General features: G+C 41.5%; 1 protein-coding gene across 1 annotated transcript in view; it reads right to left on the bottom strand.

Annotated features, from left to right (window-relative positions):
* Positions 1-19,336: 19,336 nt before the first annotated feature.
* Positions 19,337-19,805, bottom strand: part of LOC308280256 (NLR family CARD domain-containing protein 3-like) — a 23,867-nt gene continuing 23,398 nt past the window's right edge. Inside the window, exon 9 of the mRNA XM_080720517.1 lies at positions 19,337-19,805. This exon is cut by the window's right edge and continues 113 nt beyond it. Within this exon, the coding sequence (XP_080576643.1) occupies positions 19,359-19,805 (447 nt within the window). The 3' untranslated portion in view covers positions 19,337-19,358.

The following is a 19,805-nucleotide window of genomic DNA, read 5'->3' as shown; positions in this document are numbered from 1 at the left end:
TACACCAAAGCTCTTTGTTAAAAATAGCCGATCTACAAGCTCACACTCGGCTATTTTTGGCCAAGGTTCTCAGAATATTGACACTAAGGTTCAAGTTGTTAATATAAAAAGGAGTAACTCTGAGGACCCCCTAGGGGTCCCGGACCCCCTGTTGAAGATCCATGATTTACGCTATTTGATGTTCAACACTTGTCTTGGATTGAAGTGGTTAGAAAATATTGTCTTACTCACTTTGTCCGATAGCCGTGTTGTCCTACATTGGGCTTCACTGCTGCAGAAAGGTCTCTGACTCTGTCAAACCAAAGCAAGTACTTTTAGACATATGGTACTTGCATGCATGTGCACACAGACCACACCAATTCAGTGCAGGGGGAAAAAACAAACAATAGACCCTTAACCACAGAATGTACGGGCAAACGTGGCGTTGACGTGACAAACAGCTGTGGCTTTCAGATGTGTGAAATGCTGGGCGGCAAAACTCAACTGCTGCTAAAAGAATAATAAGTAAAATGTTGTTGTGTTCATGAATAGTGTCATGATATGTTATTGTTTATTTATAAAATAATAACCGGCAATCAATATATGATGTTGATTTGTGTTAAAAAATAAAGGGTAGTTAATGTAGTCAATACCACCTTTTGTCTCAATGCAGGCAACAGAGTGAGTTAAACACAGCTCCTCTCTTCCTGCTGTTATATTTATTTCCTGCAGCAGAAACACTGTATTGTGGTGAGCAATGAGCATACTTCACTACAGTTATCATAGATAAAATAGCATACAGTGTGTTACATGTATTTCATTGTGTACCTGCACTGACGGTGGATCTCCTAGCCCAAGCTTTATTAAAGTAATTACACAGGATCTGCTCATGGAAATATATTCAACAGTTAATTCTAAAATATGTATTGTGTACTTTATCCATTCAAACATGTGAATAGCCAAGAACCTAAAGTAATATTTTAACTGACGAGTTCATAAAAAAAACAATAGGTTCTTAAGTCACAGAACCCACCACTGTATTTACTATAAAGCAGTGAGCGAAACATCTGTGCTACAGCACAGCTTTTTCTTTCTCTCTTTCTTTCCTCATTTATAAAACACTATTCAACACTATTATACAGTACTATAATTATCTGGATATGAGTTCATTACAGGGAAGACCCGAGTGGCACTTTTCTTATGCTTCATAATCTTTCCCCCCCCCCCCCCAGCAAGACAGCAAAGGAGCCAACAGACTTTATGAATGCCCTGTAGAACAGAATCATCAAGGACTCATCCACCTGAAACATGGCTATAGTTTCTTTAAACAGAAGAGGCACTGCTGACCTATCTGACACATCATTTCAGTATTTAAAATCTAATTTCAGCATGTGACTATAATAGTGTTTATAAGGCCTCATTCTGTATTCCAAACATGACACTGACATTGGGTGATCACAACTCTAAACCCTTATATCAGTGGGGTAGGCAACCTTAGGCAGGGTGCCAACATTGGCACAGGGGAGGGTGATCACACTGGCAGAAGTGAGAGGATTTTTTTTTTAATCTTTTTTAAAACGTCAATTAGAGTCTATTGATCGTTATAACAATGCCCTACTAATCAAAATATGTATAGCAAATTACTTCTTGCACAAAATTCTACATTAATTAAAACTCTGAACTCTGACTGGAGAGGGAGTCTGGGAGATCTGGGTGGATTATTGCTCTGAGAGAAAGAGAGAGAAACAGGATGTTCGCTTTTTTCTTTCTTTTTTTCTTACTTTCTTTTTTTGCAGCAGTGGAGCGTTAGAATGTTGTTGCACAATAGATGTGTCATCGTCACACATTGACCGCAGGTCTTTATGTCTTTGAGATACTTTTACAGAAAATCATAGGCTGTTGTACTCTTTTACTGCAAATGCTTGCTGAATCAATATTCATCGTTCTTAGTAATACATTTCAAAAGTCTCAAAAGCTACTTTATGTGCATGGTTATATATGTTAACTAGTAAAATTTTTGACACACACACACACACACACACACACACACACACACACACACACACACACACACACACACACACACACACACACACACACACACACACACACACACACACACACAGTCACTACAGCCATAAGAAAGAAATATATGTAGCCGACACGACACATAATGTCATCTATACTCAACGGGCCCTATAGGGTGTGCCAAATGTAGTTCTAAGAGCGGCCATTTCTTGTGACAACACAGCCTTACACAGGTGTTCTGATTAGACTATAGCATTAGTTCTATGCAATCAAACAATTGAAACACCTGTGTTTTGTCACAAGAAATGGCCGCTAAGGACTACAAGGACGTAGCCGCTGGCACACACTATAGGAAAGCTGGGGACACTGCAGGACAGAGGGCCCAATATGAGGTTCCTTTTATAGTTTGAGGGGCCCTCATATTTGAGTGTGTTTACCCACTTTTTCTCCCCAATTTACAGTAGGTGTAATACCAATTGATTCCTCCTCACACACATTTCTGTGTTGTCACTGCTGTTGTATCCTATTGACTCACCTGCCAGTGAGGAGCCCCTGTTGTGGCTATTTCTACAGATATGCTAGAAACGTACCGAGAGTCTAAAGATGACTATGAATCAAGAACTGTCCTTCAGAGATTTATTATTACAAGTATACAGGGATGCTAACTTGACCAACAGCAAGCTGCTCTCAAGGTAACATGTTGGGCAATACAAAACACAGACCTTTAAGGTGATCTTTGCTCCTCCCTTTGGGGGACTGACCAAAGGGGAGGGACTTTACAACAGGAGTGAGAATATCTCAATGTGTATACATACAGTATATGAAAATAGCATCATACATACTTAAAACATTGTACATATATATATTGGCATAACACATTATACATACAGAATGGTATATGATGATACACTATAATACACTATAAATGATGAAGTTATAGAGAATGAGAGAAAGAGACGGGGGGAAGAGGGGGGTAGAGAGGGGGGTTGAGGTAGGTGTGTGTGTGTGTGTGTGTGTGTGTGTGTGTGTGTGTGTGTGTGTGTGTGTGTGTGTGTGTGTGTGTGTGTGTGTGTGAGAGAGAGAGAGAAGAGAGGGGGGGAAGAGAGGAAGAAGAGATGCCATAAAGATAAGAGAGACAGAAGGAATTATTAACATATGCGTGGCTCTGGCTAGGGGCTTTTACTGTATGTAAAAGCCATGTCACACCTATTTGTTTGTTGGTCATGGGACCTCCTGGGTTCTAGTAAAGCCCCGTGCACACTGGGCCGATCCCGGGGCCGAGGACCCCCGATCAGATATCGGGATGACCCCCCGGGAAAATCGTTTGGTCGGCCCCGGGATCGGTCTTGGGCTTGAACAGTACCCCGACACGATCGGATTATGTTAATTAGCTTTTTTATGACCTCGGGACTCGTCGGGAGCGCTCACGATAATATCAAAAAAGCTTGATATTCTCGGGTCATCGGGTAGGAATCCTTTACAATTATTGTCGTCTGAATGAGCTCACGGGATTGCATCAGATTATATGAAGCCAGCTCCTCCCTTTTTTAGGCTGCGCAGAGTGTAGGCTATTCTGTCACAGCCTACACTTTTATTATTATTATTAGCCTACTTACTTTTTACTTTAGCCTACTCTCTCCCTTGTTGTAATCACTTGTTCAAAAACGTTATAGCCTATAGCGTTCTTTCTTCTTTTTTCTTCTTCTGCGCAGTCATTTGGCAACAAGGCAGTGTCTTTTTTTTTGCTGCGCAGATTTGGCTAGGGCAGTGCTGTTCTATCCGTGTATTATAAGGGCTCTAAATTGACCTTGTGCAACTTGACAGACAGACACCCTATATATAATATCTTATTCATATAATGTAATACTCAAAGTCAGAGACATTCCATTGCATTCCTTTTTTTTTTTACTTTTACGCGCGGGCTGCAGGCACATCATTGCGCCTCTCGTTCTGTCAGTTTGTTCATTGGTCCTCAAAGAGGACCGCCAGTCCTTGGGGAGTTCCAGGGGGTCCCCAGCTAAATGATATTGAGGAACCTAGGCCTGTCCCTATTCTATATGCTTGGATGTTGGTGGGACAGTAAAAAAAAAAAAAAGCGAGAGGTTAAACTTTTTTTTTTCTGCGACTGCACGCCCACAACGGCGAGGTTTGGACATTCATAATTGCTATTAGCTGATTAAGCTCATGTCTGTTTAATGTCTGGCTGGTTGCCGTTAAAATGCTGGTTGATGCTTTTTAGGAGTGGACACTGGTCAATCAATGATATTGGAGATGCGACACTCTCAGCCGTGTCTTGCTGGATGCGCATCACATCTCGCGTCTCGCTTGCCAAAAACATAACTGAATATATAATTATAATATCTATAAAGTGAGCAGCGGCCAGTGTGCGCACAGTAGCCTACCTAGAAGACTACCAACCTACCTTTGTTTTTATAATGTTTTGTCATGATGGCGCAGTTATCACTTGTGTGCAAAGGACGATGATACACGAAAGAAGAATGTAACACCAACTTCTACCAATTAATCCATTGCTGTGACAGACAGACAGGGTGAGACAGCCAACGTGCTTCCTTGTAGACTACATAATCCACTGGGTCCAGCTTGGTTCAGATCAATCATATCAACATAACAGTAATAACACCAACCAAAGTCAGAATAAAAAGAGTCCACGAATAGGCCTGCACACTCGCTCATAATGTCCTCCTCCTCCGGAATCTTCATCTAGTCACGTCTCTCATGGCACCACCCCCCCGAGATCGTGGGTGGCTAGAATCGCGAGACGTCGGTCTCATTTGTAATGGTCTGAGATATTTCACTTGGCACAGCGGGATATACCGGGCCCGGTCGCAAGACAGAGGATCGCTGTCGTTTGAAATGAACACCGATAAACCCCGGGCACGAGATCTGATCTGACCCAACATCGGCCTCTCATCTGTGAGGCCCTTTAGAAACAAAGAAATGAGAGGAGATGGAGAGAGAGAATTTGACACCTCTAGGCTATCTTTAGGGGCCAAGAAACAGAGTATCAAAGAAGAACTGTATATTGACAGTAGCTCCAGGTGGCATTCAGTTAGCACGTCTTACATCGCAGTCTAGGCTCAACAAAAGGCTGAGAGGCATGAGAAACCAAAAGGTCACCAAATGGCATGGGGTCACCAGAACCTTCTACTGTCTCTTATGGACAGCTCTTAAACACAAAGAATTACAATTTATGGCCGTAACACCCCCACCAGGAGGATGTAGAGCCTTCGTCCTACTCCTCCCGCCCAACACTCCCCGTTGACAAGTGCTGCCCCCAGAAGCTGTCAGCGGTGCTGGGTTACTACCCAGGGACCCCTGGACACTGTCCCCATTGGCCTGGACCATGACCTGATAAATAAGGCAAAACATAACACTGTTGTTTACAACACACTGTGTAGAGGCTATCAAAGTATCAATGTTTCTCAAACTCTCTAAAACAATGATTTTTAAGAACATCATTTTATTCCATATCATGTCATGGTGTGATCTTTGCTTCTATATAGGCTACACTGAGCTGAGAGCAACAACTCCCTCTTTGTTTCTGGTTTGAGATAAAAGAGAGAAATGTGTAAACAGACAAATGTGTCCGTGGCCAGGCTGGCCCTGTCAGTTGTAAATGTTTGATGAAAAATGTTCTTTTCTTCATGTCATGTGTGATGAAAGCACTTACTGTACTGATAAAACCCCCAATTATTTGATATACCATTTTTCAGATTTTCTTCAGAATAGGTAGGGCAGTGATTTAATTAATGCAGAAAAGCTATAATTTAAAAATGTGTATCTCTCACATTGCTATACAGTAGCTACAGTATACAGTATGGCACATTAGGAATACACTAGGCCTTTAATTCAGGGGTCTTCAACAGGGGGTCTGCGAACCCTAGGGGGTCCGCGGAGGTACTGCAGGGGGTCGGGCGAAATTATTGCTTTAAAAAAAAAAAAAAAAATCTAAAACAGTTTTTTTTTCACATTTATGTTAAAAAATTAATCATGATTCTATCCATTTTGAATAGCTTGAATACATGATTACTATGCAATTGAAGTAGTATGTTTAGAAATGGTAGTGGTACGGCCCACCCTGCTCGCTGTAACTTGTACATGTTTAAAATAAAAAATATGTCGAACCCCCAACCCCCCCACCCTACGGGGTGGTAGGGGGTCCCTGCTCCATCTCCCCATCAGTTTGGGGGTCCCCGGCCTGAAAACGTTGAAGACCCCTGCTTTATAGGATACATTCAGGGCTAGCTGATGTCTACCTCGCCTAGCCCACCTGCTGGCGAGTGCAGTTTATAAAACCTTACTTCTTAACAAAGCATAATAAAGATACATAATGTTATTCAGGAAGGCTTTGTTTTTTGGTTTCTACCAAAACCAAGTGCCACATTCATACAGACAAAATGTTATGCGAATCAAGAAGACATTAGACATTAGCACTGAATACGCATGAGCTTGTACAAACAGTTTACTGAGCAACATCTCGCCTGAAGGCAAACTCCATGATCGTAATAGTACTGCATATTGCTGATTGCTTGTTTATATTGTGGTTTATATTATTATTTATATGATTTATTTTATATTATGGACTTGTTTCATTGTGAAGCGTGTTTTGGCCTGATGAAGGTCATGTGGCAGAAAGTTTGGCTTTTATTTAAGAGGCTTTTATTCGTCCAATTGTGCAGAACCATCTCCCCTCATAGATCCTAGAACCACAGGTAAAGAAATAAAGATTCTGTCATTCTGTCATTTTAACTCAGGAGGAGCAGAGCTCCACTGATGGTGTCTCATACTTTTCTGCATCATTTGAATGCTTTACATCAAATGCCAGAGACAAATCTACATAAACAATATTGTAGTTCACATTTTCTGGAAGTACTGGAATGTTTGGTGTTAATGCTTGAATTATTGAGTGTGCTTATTTAATATAAGGGATTATATATCTTTACTTTGACAGAACCGGTGCCCCAACCTGAGATACTATATCAGCCACTACTTCCTGGGTTTGCAACTGAACTGACAGAACAAAGCTTTTCAGGAAGTGAGCTACAGTGCATTTGAGGCCAAGTTCTCCCTCAGTACTGTTTAGTTCAACTTGACTGAGGCATGCCTGCACGCCACACTTTTTTATGTTTTAAATGAATTCCCTACTTTATCATTCTATAGAGTTGTAAAAGAAAAGCTTTGTGATCTGCAATTTCTGGCAACATTTTGGACAAGAGGTTTCCAGACTTTCCACCCGACAGCGACGATATGTGAAATGAATCAAGACTGATCGTTGGACACCAGGCGACTCATATAGATCTGTTCTCACAGAAGGCTCTCCTCTTTTACGTTAATAGACTAGGCTCACTCCACTACATCCAGTAATCATCCATAGTTTAGGTCCATATTTCTGTGTTGTGTTGACATCCATTGCTCATAGTTCTTCTGGTTGTGATGTTACAAATATTCCTATTTTGAATCATATGCCTGTATGATGGCACTGCACCTATTTGGGTGTTAGAGAGCCACATTGTGGCCAATTTGAGCAACAACATTTCCATTACATGGTCACTCAAATCTTAGTTGCATCCCAGAAAGGGGTCCTCTCCTCCCTATGTTCCCCGGGTTCTATGTTCCCCACTTGCCCCCCAAAAAACCCACCCTCTCCACAAATGTTCCCCGCTCAACCAAAAAAAAGGATCGACTGTATGTTCCCCACCCCCAAAAAAAAAGTATATTTTCCCAGCCCGAATGCAGGAAACATTAAGAACATGTGGGCAATCCTAATTTAGGTGCCCAGTTGCCCAGATGTCTCCACCTCTAAGTGCCCACTAATCTAAATGCCCACATGTCCCTATTGCCCAGATGTCCAGGTGCCCACTTGTCCAGATGCCCAGTCATAACAAAAGTATGGTGTCCAGCTGTCCCTAGTGCCCCCTGTCCCACTAGTATACGTAATTTCTCCCCATTATTGTGTGGTTTGAGTTGTTATTAATAATTATATAATAATTCCTGCATTTTTGGATGAGTGGGGAACATAGAACCTTTTTTAAGTTGAACAGGGAACCTTTTTTGTGGGGGTAAGTGGGGAACATAAAACCTCTGGAACATAGGACCTTTTTTGGGTAAGTGGGGAACATAGAACCTTTTTTGTGGGGGTAAAACCTGGGGAACAAAGGTACGGTCCCCATAGAAACCACGCCTACTGTATGTTAACACCTGATGTTTGTGAATGGAGTGGTAGTGGTTGTGTTACAATAAAAGGACTGTGAGGGCTCAGTCACACTAAACTAGAACGTTCTATGAGGGCAGATTCTAAAACTAGACGACTGAAACATTTCAGATGACTAAAACTAAATCAAAATGTATTCAAAAGACTAATGACATAAACAAAAATAAAACTTTGCTGTCAAAATCAACACGGTCCAGATTAACATTTAGCACCAGTCATAAATCATGTTTTTGCATGGCAGCCAGTCCCGACACCTGACACCATCTCTCTCTGTTCTAGCTTCACTACCTCAGGGTGTCTTCTTCGGGAATAGTATTCCTGAAGAAGATCCAAACGGATCGAAACGTTGAAGCAATAAAACAGTGCCAAGTATACCAGTGTTGCGGACTCTATTCTCCTCTTGTATTGCTGTTTGTCCAGCACCTGGGCTAGAGTGGATTTGTGCATGCACTATCACCCCTGTCTGTTTTCTGCATGTCACCTCATTACTTTAGTTCTTTATTTTAGACACCAACATGTAGATATGCAATCTTCATGTTAAAAGGACCCCAATGTAAACAAGCCATAGTGCTTTCTTGGGTTTAAATCCTATTAGCAGACCTTGTATATGAACTGTACTGTCTTGTGCTTTTCCTATGCAAACTGCTAATAAAGTGTTCAATCAAACAATGTGTACGTAAGTCTGACCACAAGGAGAACGAACACCATTAACTCATTCTCTGCCGGTCAACTGCCTGACAATTTAACGATCAACTTTTATCAACTTTTTTATAAAAAGCAATTTTTTTGATGTTTTTTGAGGAAAAAACATGCGTTTCGCACAAGACACCTGTTTATTAAAACACGCGCATGCACGCACGCACACACACACACACACACACACACACACACACACACACACACACACACACACACACACACACACACACACACACACACACACACACACACACACACACACACACACACACACACACACACACACACACACACACACAGTCACTACAGCCATAAGAACTAAATCTATGTAGCCGACAACACATATGGACACTGCAGGACAGAGGGCCCAATATGAGGGTCCTTTTATAGTTTGAGGGGCCCTCATATTTGAGTGTTTTTACCCACTTTTTTCTCCCCAATTTACAGTAGGTGTAATACCAATTGATTCCTCCTCACACACATTTCTGTGTTGTCACTGCTGTTGTATCCTATTGACTCACCTGCCAGTGAGGAGCCCCCACCAGGAGGACATAGAGCCTTCGTCCTATTCCTCCCGCTCAACACTCCCTGCTGACGGGTGCTGCCCCTGGAACCTGTCAGCAGTGCCGGCGTTATACAACCCAGGGACCCCTGGACACTGTCCCCATTGGCCTGGACCATGACCTGATAAATAAGGCAAAACATAACACTGTTGTTTACAACACATTATAGAGGCTATCAAAGTATTAATGTTTCTCAAACTCTCTATCGTTTTATTCCATATCATGTCCTGGTGTGACCTTTGCTTCTACATGTAGGCTACACTGAGCTGAGAGCAACAACTCTCTCTGTGTTTCTGGTTTGAGATTTAAAAAAAAAAGAGAAATGTGTAAACAGACAAATGTGTCCATGGCCAGGCTGGCTCATGTCAGTCGTAAATGTTTGATGAAAGATTTTCTTTTCTTCATGTTCATGTGCGATGAAAGCACTTACTGTACTGATAAAACCCCCAATTATTTGATATACCATTTTCCAGGTTTTCTTCAGAATAGGTAGGGCAGTGATTTAAATCATGCATAAATGCTATCATTTCAAAATGTGTATCTCTCACAATGCCATACAGTAGCTACAGTATGGCACATTAGGAGTACACTAGGCCTTTATAGGATACATTCAGGGCTAGCTGATGTCTACCTCGCCTAGTCCACCTGCTGGCGAGTGCAGTTTATAAAACCTTACTTCTTAACAAAGCATAATAAAGATACACAAGGCTGTTTGTTTGGTATCTACCAAAACCAAGTGCCACATTCATACAGACAAAACGTTATGCCAATCAAGAAGACATTAGACATTAGCACTGAATAAGCATGAGCTTGTACAGTTTACTGAACAACATCTCGCCTGAAGGCAAACTCCATGATCGTAATAGTACTGCATATTGTTGATTGCTTGTTTATATTGTGGTTTATATTATTATGTATATGATTTATTTTATATTATGGACTTGTTTCATTGTGAAGCGTGTTTTGGCCTGATGAAGGTCATGTGGCAGAAAGTTTGGCTTTTATTTAAGAAGCTTTTATTCATCCAATTATGCAGAACCATCTCCCCTCATAGATCAGGCCTTTCTTGTTCTGTCATTTTAACTCAGGGCTGTGATGTGTTTGTGTGACATCACTGGAGGAGGAGAGCTCCACTGATGGCATTCTTTAAAAACAGAACCCCACCCCCTGTCTGTCTGTCTGTCTGTCTGTCTGTCTGTCTGTCTGTCTGTCTGTCTGTCTGTCTGTCTGTCTGTCTGTCTGTCTGTCTCATACTCTTCTGCATCATTTGAATACTTTACATCAAACACCAGAGACAAATCTACATAAACAATATTGTAGTTCCCATTTTCTGGAAGGACTGGAAGGTTTGGTGTTAAGGCTTGAATTATTGAGTGTGATTATTTATTATAAGGGATTATACATCTTTACTTCGACAGAACCGGTGCCCCAACCCGAGATATCAGCCACTCCTGCCTGGGTCAGTCTATGAGGGTGGCTCTGTATGCCTTGAAGGGTGATGTCTCCCATGTGCAGGGAACGCACACTCACTGTTTCCTGTTTCCTCATGCAGTTCAGCCCAATGCACAGATGAACTCTCTTCAGCCAATCAAAATGTTGCATTTGCAACTGAAATGACTGAACAAAGCTTTTCAGGAAGTGAGCTACAGTGCAATTGAGGCCAAGTTCTCCCTCAGTGCTGTTTAATTCAACTTAGTTCAGTGGATGTGATGTGATCTCATAGGCATTCTGTAACCTCGCCTACCAGGCTTTCTCCCGGGAGAGAGCCTGGTGTTCGTTCACAACAGACCGTTTGGTTTCCGCCTAAAGCGCGGAAACCACTAGAAGAAGCGGCGTCGCTTTGACTTGGTTCCCCCCGTTTGTTTCCCCAATCCCTTTTAAAATGCTGGAGTAGCCTACGTAGTCTTGCCAGTCGCTACGAGTTGGATTAAAAGATGCACATACCAAACGAATTTTTGAAAGTAAAACTACGCCTCATCAAGGTGTTTATTAGGTCGGCCCTAAAAGTATGTCCTTGGGTGCAGGGGAATATTTTGGGTTAAAACTGAATCCGGTTGATAGTTCCGGCCAAAGTGTAGTCCGTCTAGGACTACAACATGACGTAAAGTGGTTTCCGCTCCCGACCGGATCAAACCCCGTAAAGTGAAGTGATCCCAGACTAGGCATTCTGTGACTGAGGCATGCCTGCACGCCCTGCAGGCAGGAACACATAAAACAATGCTTGTGTAACAAAACGTGCAACTACTACTACTAGGCTACAAATAAAAAGGCTGAATAAATTAACTCAATATACATAATTATAATATACTGTCTTAAAATAAGACACTGTCTGTGGGTGTGTGGAGATTAGGATGTTATGTAATTTCTATAGAAGTGGATTGCGTCACCGTCAGACTCAAAATACACCAGTGACACAGGGACCCTACTAGTGGTCAGATTGTGTAATCACAGTGCATTAAAGGAATCCCTTTAGATTGTAATTAAAGAATATAAAAGATGAGTGTTAAAATTATTTCATTTACTTCTTTCTATTGTTTTAGAGATTCTTATTTCAGTGGTTGGGGGCAAGCGTACAAGTGGCTAAATATGTCATTTTACACAGAATAAGCCCATTCCCAAGATACAATGCAACCTTTCATGGTTGGGTGTGACTTATGGGGGCTAGAAGTGTTACTGTAAATAGCAATAAAGAAACTGCTGGATTATTGTGTCTAAAAAGACATATTTAGCCACTACGCATGCCCCACATTTTAGCACTGTAAACGTGAATAGAACAAAGCAAATGAAAACATTTTAACACTCACTTTTTCTTTTCTCTAATTACAATCTAAAATATGAACTCTTGTTGTAAAAAAACAAAGTTGTCCTTCAACAATGGCTCTTACATCCTGGTAGGTAGTAAAGATCCCCTGGTCACATGACTCCATCTGACACTGACTGTAAATACAGGCCTAAGGAAAAACAACACACTTGTTTAGAACCGTAGAGAATTAAGAGAATTATGTGAAAATGCAATACAAATTGTGTGGAGGCTACGATTGTTTCTCAAACTCTCTATAAACATTATCGTTGAAATACTGTTCATACATTAGGCTGTTTTATTCTACACGTGTCCTGATGTGACCTGAGCTGAGAGAGCAGCACCTCCATCTGTTTCTAGTTTGAGATAAAATGGAGAAATGAATAAACTGACGTTCATGTTCCACAACAGCAGTGTTGAGAGAGGATGACAACACAACACAAGTCATAAGCTAGGGAAATACTGGTACATTACATAAGATTGTTGTGTTGTTGTTAAGTGTTCTGTTCATGTCTTTCATATCACTTAACAATCTTGTCTTTACATCAGTCCACATTAATTAGTGACTGACTGATTAAAATATTTGCATCTCTTAAACCCTTGTCTGTTACAGTATGCATCGGCCCTTACTGTGGTGTAGTAATCTAAATCAATGGTTCTCGAACTCTTTAATGTCAAGGACAAGATATGCCAGGGACCCCCAACAGAATGGCATTTCTCTCTGGGACCCCAATTTATAAATACATGTTGTACAAATGGAACTTGGTTCCATTTCATCTCTGAGTTACAGACCCATCCATTTGGTTCCCATCTCTGATCAAGGACCCCTGGGGGTCCCCAGACCCCACTTAATTTGAGAACAACTGATCTAAATACCTGTAATGATGTGTAACCCAGTGGTTCAGGGGGTCCTTGAGGTGGTTCCAGGGGTTCCAGGTTGTCCGGCACGGGGAGAAGTGCTGCCCGCAGCCCGGGGACGAGGCTCTCTGTGCGGGGCTGCTGGAGGCTTCTCTCCGGCCTCTTTTCCTCCTCATCCGCATGATGTCCTGTGGTCGCTTGAAGCTGGGAGAGAATCCGTCCTGGACTGTGGACAGCTGGTGACACGATGAGCTGAATGAGCTAATGAGCTCCAAACAGCAACGACAACACGGTGGCTTTTCTTTACAGTTTGATGTGGCGCTGGTTTGTTTTCACTCGACTTCTGCACTTTGAGTTGGAGAAGAATGTATTTAGGCCACTAGGTGGCAGTATGCAGTAAGCTAAAGGGACAGTTCTGTGCCATTCAGAAAGCCTGGTGACACGAGGTTAGTCAACTTTGTGACATAGACTGCTCTGTTACTGAACCTCAACACATAGTAGGCCTTAATACAGAGACTAGTTATGCAAAAAAGCATAACAAACAATTATCTTTCACTTTAATGTTTTCACATTTGACTATTAAATGGCTTTATAACTATATGGACATCTCTGTTCTTATTCACCTTAGATCATTAAATCATACTTTTGTACATTCTCCTTTTTTTCCTGCCAAGGCAGTGTTATTTCCATCCTGGTATATTACTCACTTCTTCATGTATTATGTTTAGGCTACTTTCCCATAAATAAACGTTTTATTTTAGATTCTATAGGCCAGGGGTGCATGCCCAAAAGGTAGATTGTGATCAACCAGTAGATCACAAAGGCTGTGCAGGTAGATCATATGACATACAATATATGTAATTAGTATTAAAACTCATCTTTTTGGCATCTAGCTGTCACTTAAGGTGACTTGATTGATTGACATCAAGAAGGGCCATGTTGAGCTTGTCATTTTAAAAGTAGCTCTCAAGTCAAAAAAGTGTGGGCACCCCTGCTATAGGCCAACAAACATTGTAGGCTATGCTCTACAGCACAACCTGCAGTGTTCATTTATCCATTTATAAATCTGAGAGTATGCAAATGCACCATTCATCTCTGGCTCAGGTTGTGAGCACCACAAACACTAAAAAAGGGGTCTTCAACTGGGGGTTCAGGTCAGGACCCCTATAGTGTCCTCAGAGTTACTACATGTGGGGCTGCCAAATCTTCGTGTAATAGGATCCTTGTTTTAAACTTTCTTTTTTACATTAAACACCCTACTAGCATCGCTATTCTGAGGAGAACTTTAGCAAAACATAGAAGATCTACAAGTTCACAATGCCTCATTGTGAGCTTGGGCAAAGAGGTTTGGTGTAGATGGAAAAAATAGCAGACTAAGTACAAAGTGAAAGGTCAAGTTAAAGTGAAACGTTTAAGTTCTGCAATAAGGCCTACAGGTTTTGACATGAATCCAGCATTATATCGTTCTGTCAAACAAATATATCCATCTATGAAATCTATGAAAAGTGGGGGTCCATGTATCCATGGCTAGTGGGGGGAACTGGGTTCATTGTATAATGGCGTTAGATGATACAGAGAATGTTGGAGTCATTAATGCACAAAGACAGACTATTATAGATCAGTGGTTCTCAAAGTGGGGTCTGGGGTCACCCATGGGTCCCCAGCTAAATCATTATAGTTAGGGACCAAATGGACTCTTCTGAGCATGTACAAATGGAACCAAACAATTGTACACTCTCAGAGGGAGAACCCAAAACTGAGAGTCTTTGAATTTAAAAAGTGTGAGCCCTCACAGAGATTAATCTAAAGATCCTATCTGCTGCTTTAACCTTCTGATAGCAGCTTCCTCCAACTCAGTATAATAACCGAAATACAACGATGTATTGTTTTTTATTGTAACAGTGTTACAGCCCCAGCCTAGAGGAACCAAGGCTAGCAGGCAGGAAGTCAGCCATGAAATAGTATAAATATTTTTTTTATTCAGAGTGGTATACTGTTAGAAAATAATAACCAAAAAGTAAATCTACCAAAACGTAACTAACCAAAATGAATTCATTAAGTGTCCCACCGAAGCTTGGCCAATCCCAAGCTCTGCGGGACAGACATATGGACGGATATACATACACACAAAGCTGATGTAGGAGCAACAGTTAGCGTACACACACACACACACACACACACACACACACACACACACACACACACACACACACACACACACAGTGAAGAAAGGTTACTTGGAAAGACACTTCTCCGACAAAACCGCAAGTGAGACTGACTGTCAAAGAAACAGAATAAAGGAAGTGAAAGTAGGCTATGCCGTGTACCGAACAGGAAGCTGGTTCATGTGCTGTCAGTAAGTGATATTTTAAGTCATGCATTTTGTCTCTATGAGCAGCAACTGCACAGCTATTGTGCAGAAAGGGAACAATATACTTTCTGTCAAACCACAAATAATGTCACAACACAAAGGGGTATGTTTAACCTACAGGCCAATTCAGGGATCCAGCTCTGACTCTAACCAACAGAGTGTACATACTAAACTACCACAAAAAGTTAGGAAACTTTACTTTACAACAAGGTACAACTTGTAAGTATTGGGCATTTGTGGAATGAGCAGCACAGCTACACTTGTGGGTAGCGTAGCACCCCCCAAAAATGTGCCAAAATGTCCATTGATTCTCCAACAAGGAGGCCAGTTGATTCAGTGTGTAAGGGCCAGGGTTCATTCAGTGTGTACTGTGTATAGTAAGGGGGATTTTTTTGACACAGATATGTACTAAAAGTTTGAAATTCAACTCCCGGGGGAAACCTCATAAAAAACTGATTTGTGTTTGTGTCCCATTAATTTACTATACAGGAAAAAAAAATACAACAAATAAACATGCTTTTAGTAGCATGTGGTCAAACTAGGGCTTTTTCATGATGACCCTTTTGTAGGGGCCATTTTTAGCCCACAGAATGTTTTTCGTGCAAAACAAATGCTTGCAACGGATTCAGCACCATGGAAAAACCCCTAGTTTGACCCCTCACATGCTACTTAAAGCATATTTATTTTTTGTATTTTTTTCCTGTATAGTAAAGTTAATGGGACACAAACACAAATCTTTTTTTTTATGAGGTTTCCCCCGGGAGTTGAATGTCAACCTTTTAGTACATATCTGTGTCACTACTAATGACAACAAGACTAAATACTCATACCGATTGTTTTAGTCTCCGCCAGGCCGAAGGCATAGCCGCGACTATGTTTTCACTGATTTCACCCCTGTCCGTCCGAGACTGTGCGTCAGTGTGTGGGGGACTGCACATAAGTCTGACATCTCATTACTCCGACGGTGGTTAGGGGGGGGGGGGGTCAGGGTTAGGTTTAGGGTTAGGGTTAGGTTTAGGCATAGTTTTACTGAGGTTAGGGTTAAGTTTACGTTTAGGTATAGTTTTGGTAAATGGTAAAATGGTAAATGGTGCATTTATATAGCGCTTTTGATCCAAAGCGCTATACAGAGATTGTGCAGTACATTCACCCATTCACGCACACATTCATACACCGGTGGCGGAGGAAACCATGCAAGGCACCAACCAGCTCACCGGGAGCAATGTGGGGTTCAGAGTCTTGCCCAAGGACCCTTCGACATTAACTCAGGGTGAGCCCGGATTCGAACTGGGAACCCTTCGTGCTCTAATAACGGTTTCTCTACCCCTGAGCTATGGTTAGTGTTAGGGTTAAGGTTAGGGTACCGTTGGAACAATGGGAACGTCGGAACAATGACATGGCAGGCACCGTTTGTGTGTATTAATCTCTATAACCAGACATTTGCATTTGAACACAGGATCTGTAGGCAAGGGACCAATTATTGTTATTTGTTGTGAGTGACATAAATGACTGTTTGAGACCAGATTTGAGAGGGTAGAGTTTCCATTCTGAGACACAATAATTTTTAACCACCTGTGAATGTGGGGCAAACCTGGTGATGACCAACAGTTTTCATGCCAGTCTGAACATAAATGTGTCTTGTGTGAAAATAGCCCTGGAAAAGAAAATCTCTCTATTGCCCTTGAGATTCAGGGAAAAATATGTCCAAAAACCAATACCATAAATAAGTGAAGAACATCAGATATACAATCAGATCACCTTTATTTTATTATGAAAGTACAAAAAAAAAGTAACAGATCATAACAATGTCACATAATAAATGTACTATTAACACAATGCATCACTGATTGGTTGTTACAGTATGCGAAAAATATGAAACAAATACAAAACAGAACATGGGTCAATCTTCACACTCTGAAGCCCATATGAACCATATTTACAAAGTCTAAATATTAACAGGTTCACAAATGCTCATAATTTTGGCAAATTATCAGTGGAGTGGAGTGAGAAGATTTAAGAGTCATATGTTGTTAGTTAACCCTACGTTTTAACAGCGGGCAACAGCTGGCTAAATCTCCTAGTGGGCGTTCCTGGCGTCATTACCGTGCGTCCTCCATTGGATAAACAATGCAACACGTGAATTTGATTGGCTATCGCTGGACGATGTCGCCCAAAGATAAAATATTTTCTTGTTTTGGACGACGTTCCACCGCCCATTTTTCGACCATCGCCTGATATCGCCAGTAGTTTCTGGGTCCCATTGACAAATAACACTCTTCCGGAAAATACAGTCGGCTGTGCCCGCTGTTAAAATGCACCACAGCTAGTCTCACTAGAGAGCAGTGAAAACCTGACATGGAATCAACATCATCGACTTGGAGTTGTGTCAGTGGAGAGGAGACTCAATACAACTGAAGTGAGATTATATATTTAAAAAGAAACATCACATCCTGGTGTCTTTGTGAGTCAAATGAACAGCTGTTAAAAACAATAATCACTTCCTGCCTTTATTTACATTTCACTATACAATGTCCATGTTGTAAATGAGTCAAGACTATGGTAAATTACATTGAATTAAATGTATTCACCCTGGTTTGTGTATGTGTGAGTGTGTGTGTGTGTGTGTGTGTGTGTGTGTGTGTGTGTGTGTGTGTGTGTGTGTGTGTGTGTGTGTGCGTGTGCGTGTGCGTGTGTGTGTGTGTGTGTGTGTGTGTGCGTGCGTGCGTGTAAAGTAACTACATTGGATCCATTGGTTATTTTTTCTGTTTTCTGAAAAGTAACAGTTTTGGACATGAGCTTGTAGATCAGCTATTTTTAACATGCAGCCAAATGTAAAATCAGGCATTACGACACCGCCACGGTCCGCCAAACTACATGTTAATCGACTAAATCAACTGTAGATTTAGTTGACTAAATCTGTATGATATTTAGTCGACTAAAACTAGACTAACACTAAAACATTTCACGTGACTAAAATCTGACTAAAACTAAATTGAATTTTATTCAAATGACTATGACTGAAACTAAATCAAAATGTGCTGTCAAAATCAACACTGGTATGTGTGAGCTTGTGTGTGTGTGTGTGTGTGTGTGTGTGTGTGTGTGTGTGTGTGTGTGTGTGTGTGTGTGTGTGTGTGTGTGCGTGTGTGTGTTTGTGTGTGTCGTTGCTGTCGGGCAGAAACCTCTTATCTCAATATTTCAACTTTATATGTTTTTTTTTCTCGTAAATTAACATCCAGCTTCATCATACAAGAGTGTTGCAGTAGTAGTGAAAATAGCAGATCTACAAGCTCATATAAAAAAGGATGGTTTTGGACATACCATGTTTCCACACCATGCACAGCAACGATATGTGTGTGTAGAATGTGTGTGTGTGTGTGTGTGTGTGTGTGTGTGTGTGTGTGTGTGTGTGTGTGTGTGTGTGTGTGTGTGTGTGTGTGTGTGTGTGTGTGTGTGTGTGTGTGTGTGTGTGTACATGTGTGTGTTCAGAGTGAACTATAATTTCAGTACTGTATGTGAGTATGTGTGTATACTCTAAGTGCGTAATGTATGTGTACGTGTTTACTGTACGTGTGTGTATTTATGTGAGTGTGTGTTTACTGTGTATTGTGTGTATTGTATGTGTGTGTGTGTGTGTGTGTGTGTGTGTGTGTGTGTGTGTGTGTGTGTGTGTGTGTGTGTGTGTGTGTGTGTTTGTAGATTATGTTTTGGGGTGCACATGTTCATGTGTGTGTATGTGTGCACATGTGTTTGTTTTATGATGTGTGTACATAGTGTAGCATCACATCAGTGTGTGTTCCTACAGGACACAGGATGTTACTGAACCTCCTACATCTGACACAGAGACACTGAACCATAAGTGATCCTAGTACCTACTGGAATCCTCCAGCACTCAAACCCAGCATAGAGTGGTTCAGTGAACTTTGACTGGAAGGTGTACAGGTGTGCCAGGTTGTCAGATGACACTCTGTAGAAGGACAGAGTGCCAGCGGGCCAGTCGACATACACTGCTACTCTGTAGGAGCCAGAGGAACCGACACGGAGGAGAGTCTGCTTATTATTGTACCAGACAACATACCTGTCGATAACATCATCATATACCAGACACCAGGACATGTCATTGCATCCTAACCCACAGTCAACACCCTCTCCTCTCCTGTTGATTCCTTTGTATGTCACTGCTATATCAACCCTTCCACTCCACTCTACCTCCCAGTAACAGCGTCCAGTCAGACTCTCTCTACACAGAACCTGTGGCTTGGAGTCAAATCTGTC

The sequence above is a fragment of the Nannobrachium achirus genome, assembly GCF_963921795.1.
Source record: "Nannobrachium achirus genome assembly, chromosome: 24".
Lineage (NCBI taxonomy): Eukaryota > Metazoa > Chordata > Actinopteri > Myctophiformes > Myctophidae > Nannobrachium > Nannobrachium achirus.
This window is presented reverse-complemented; position numbering and strand designations above follow the sequence as displayed.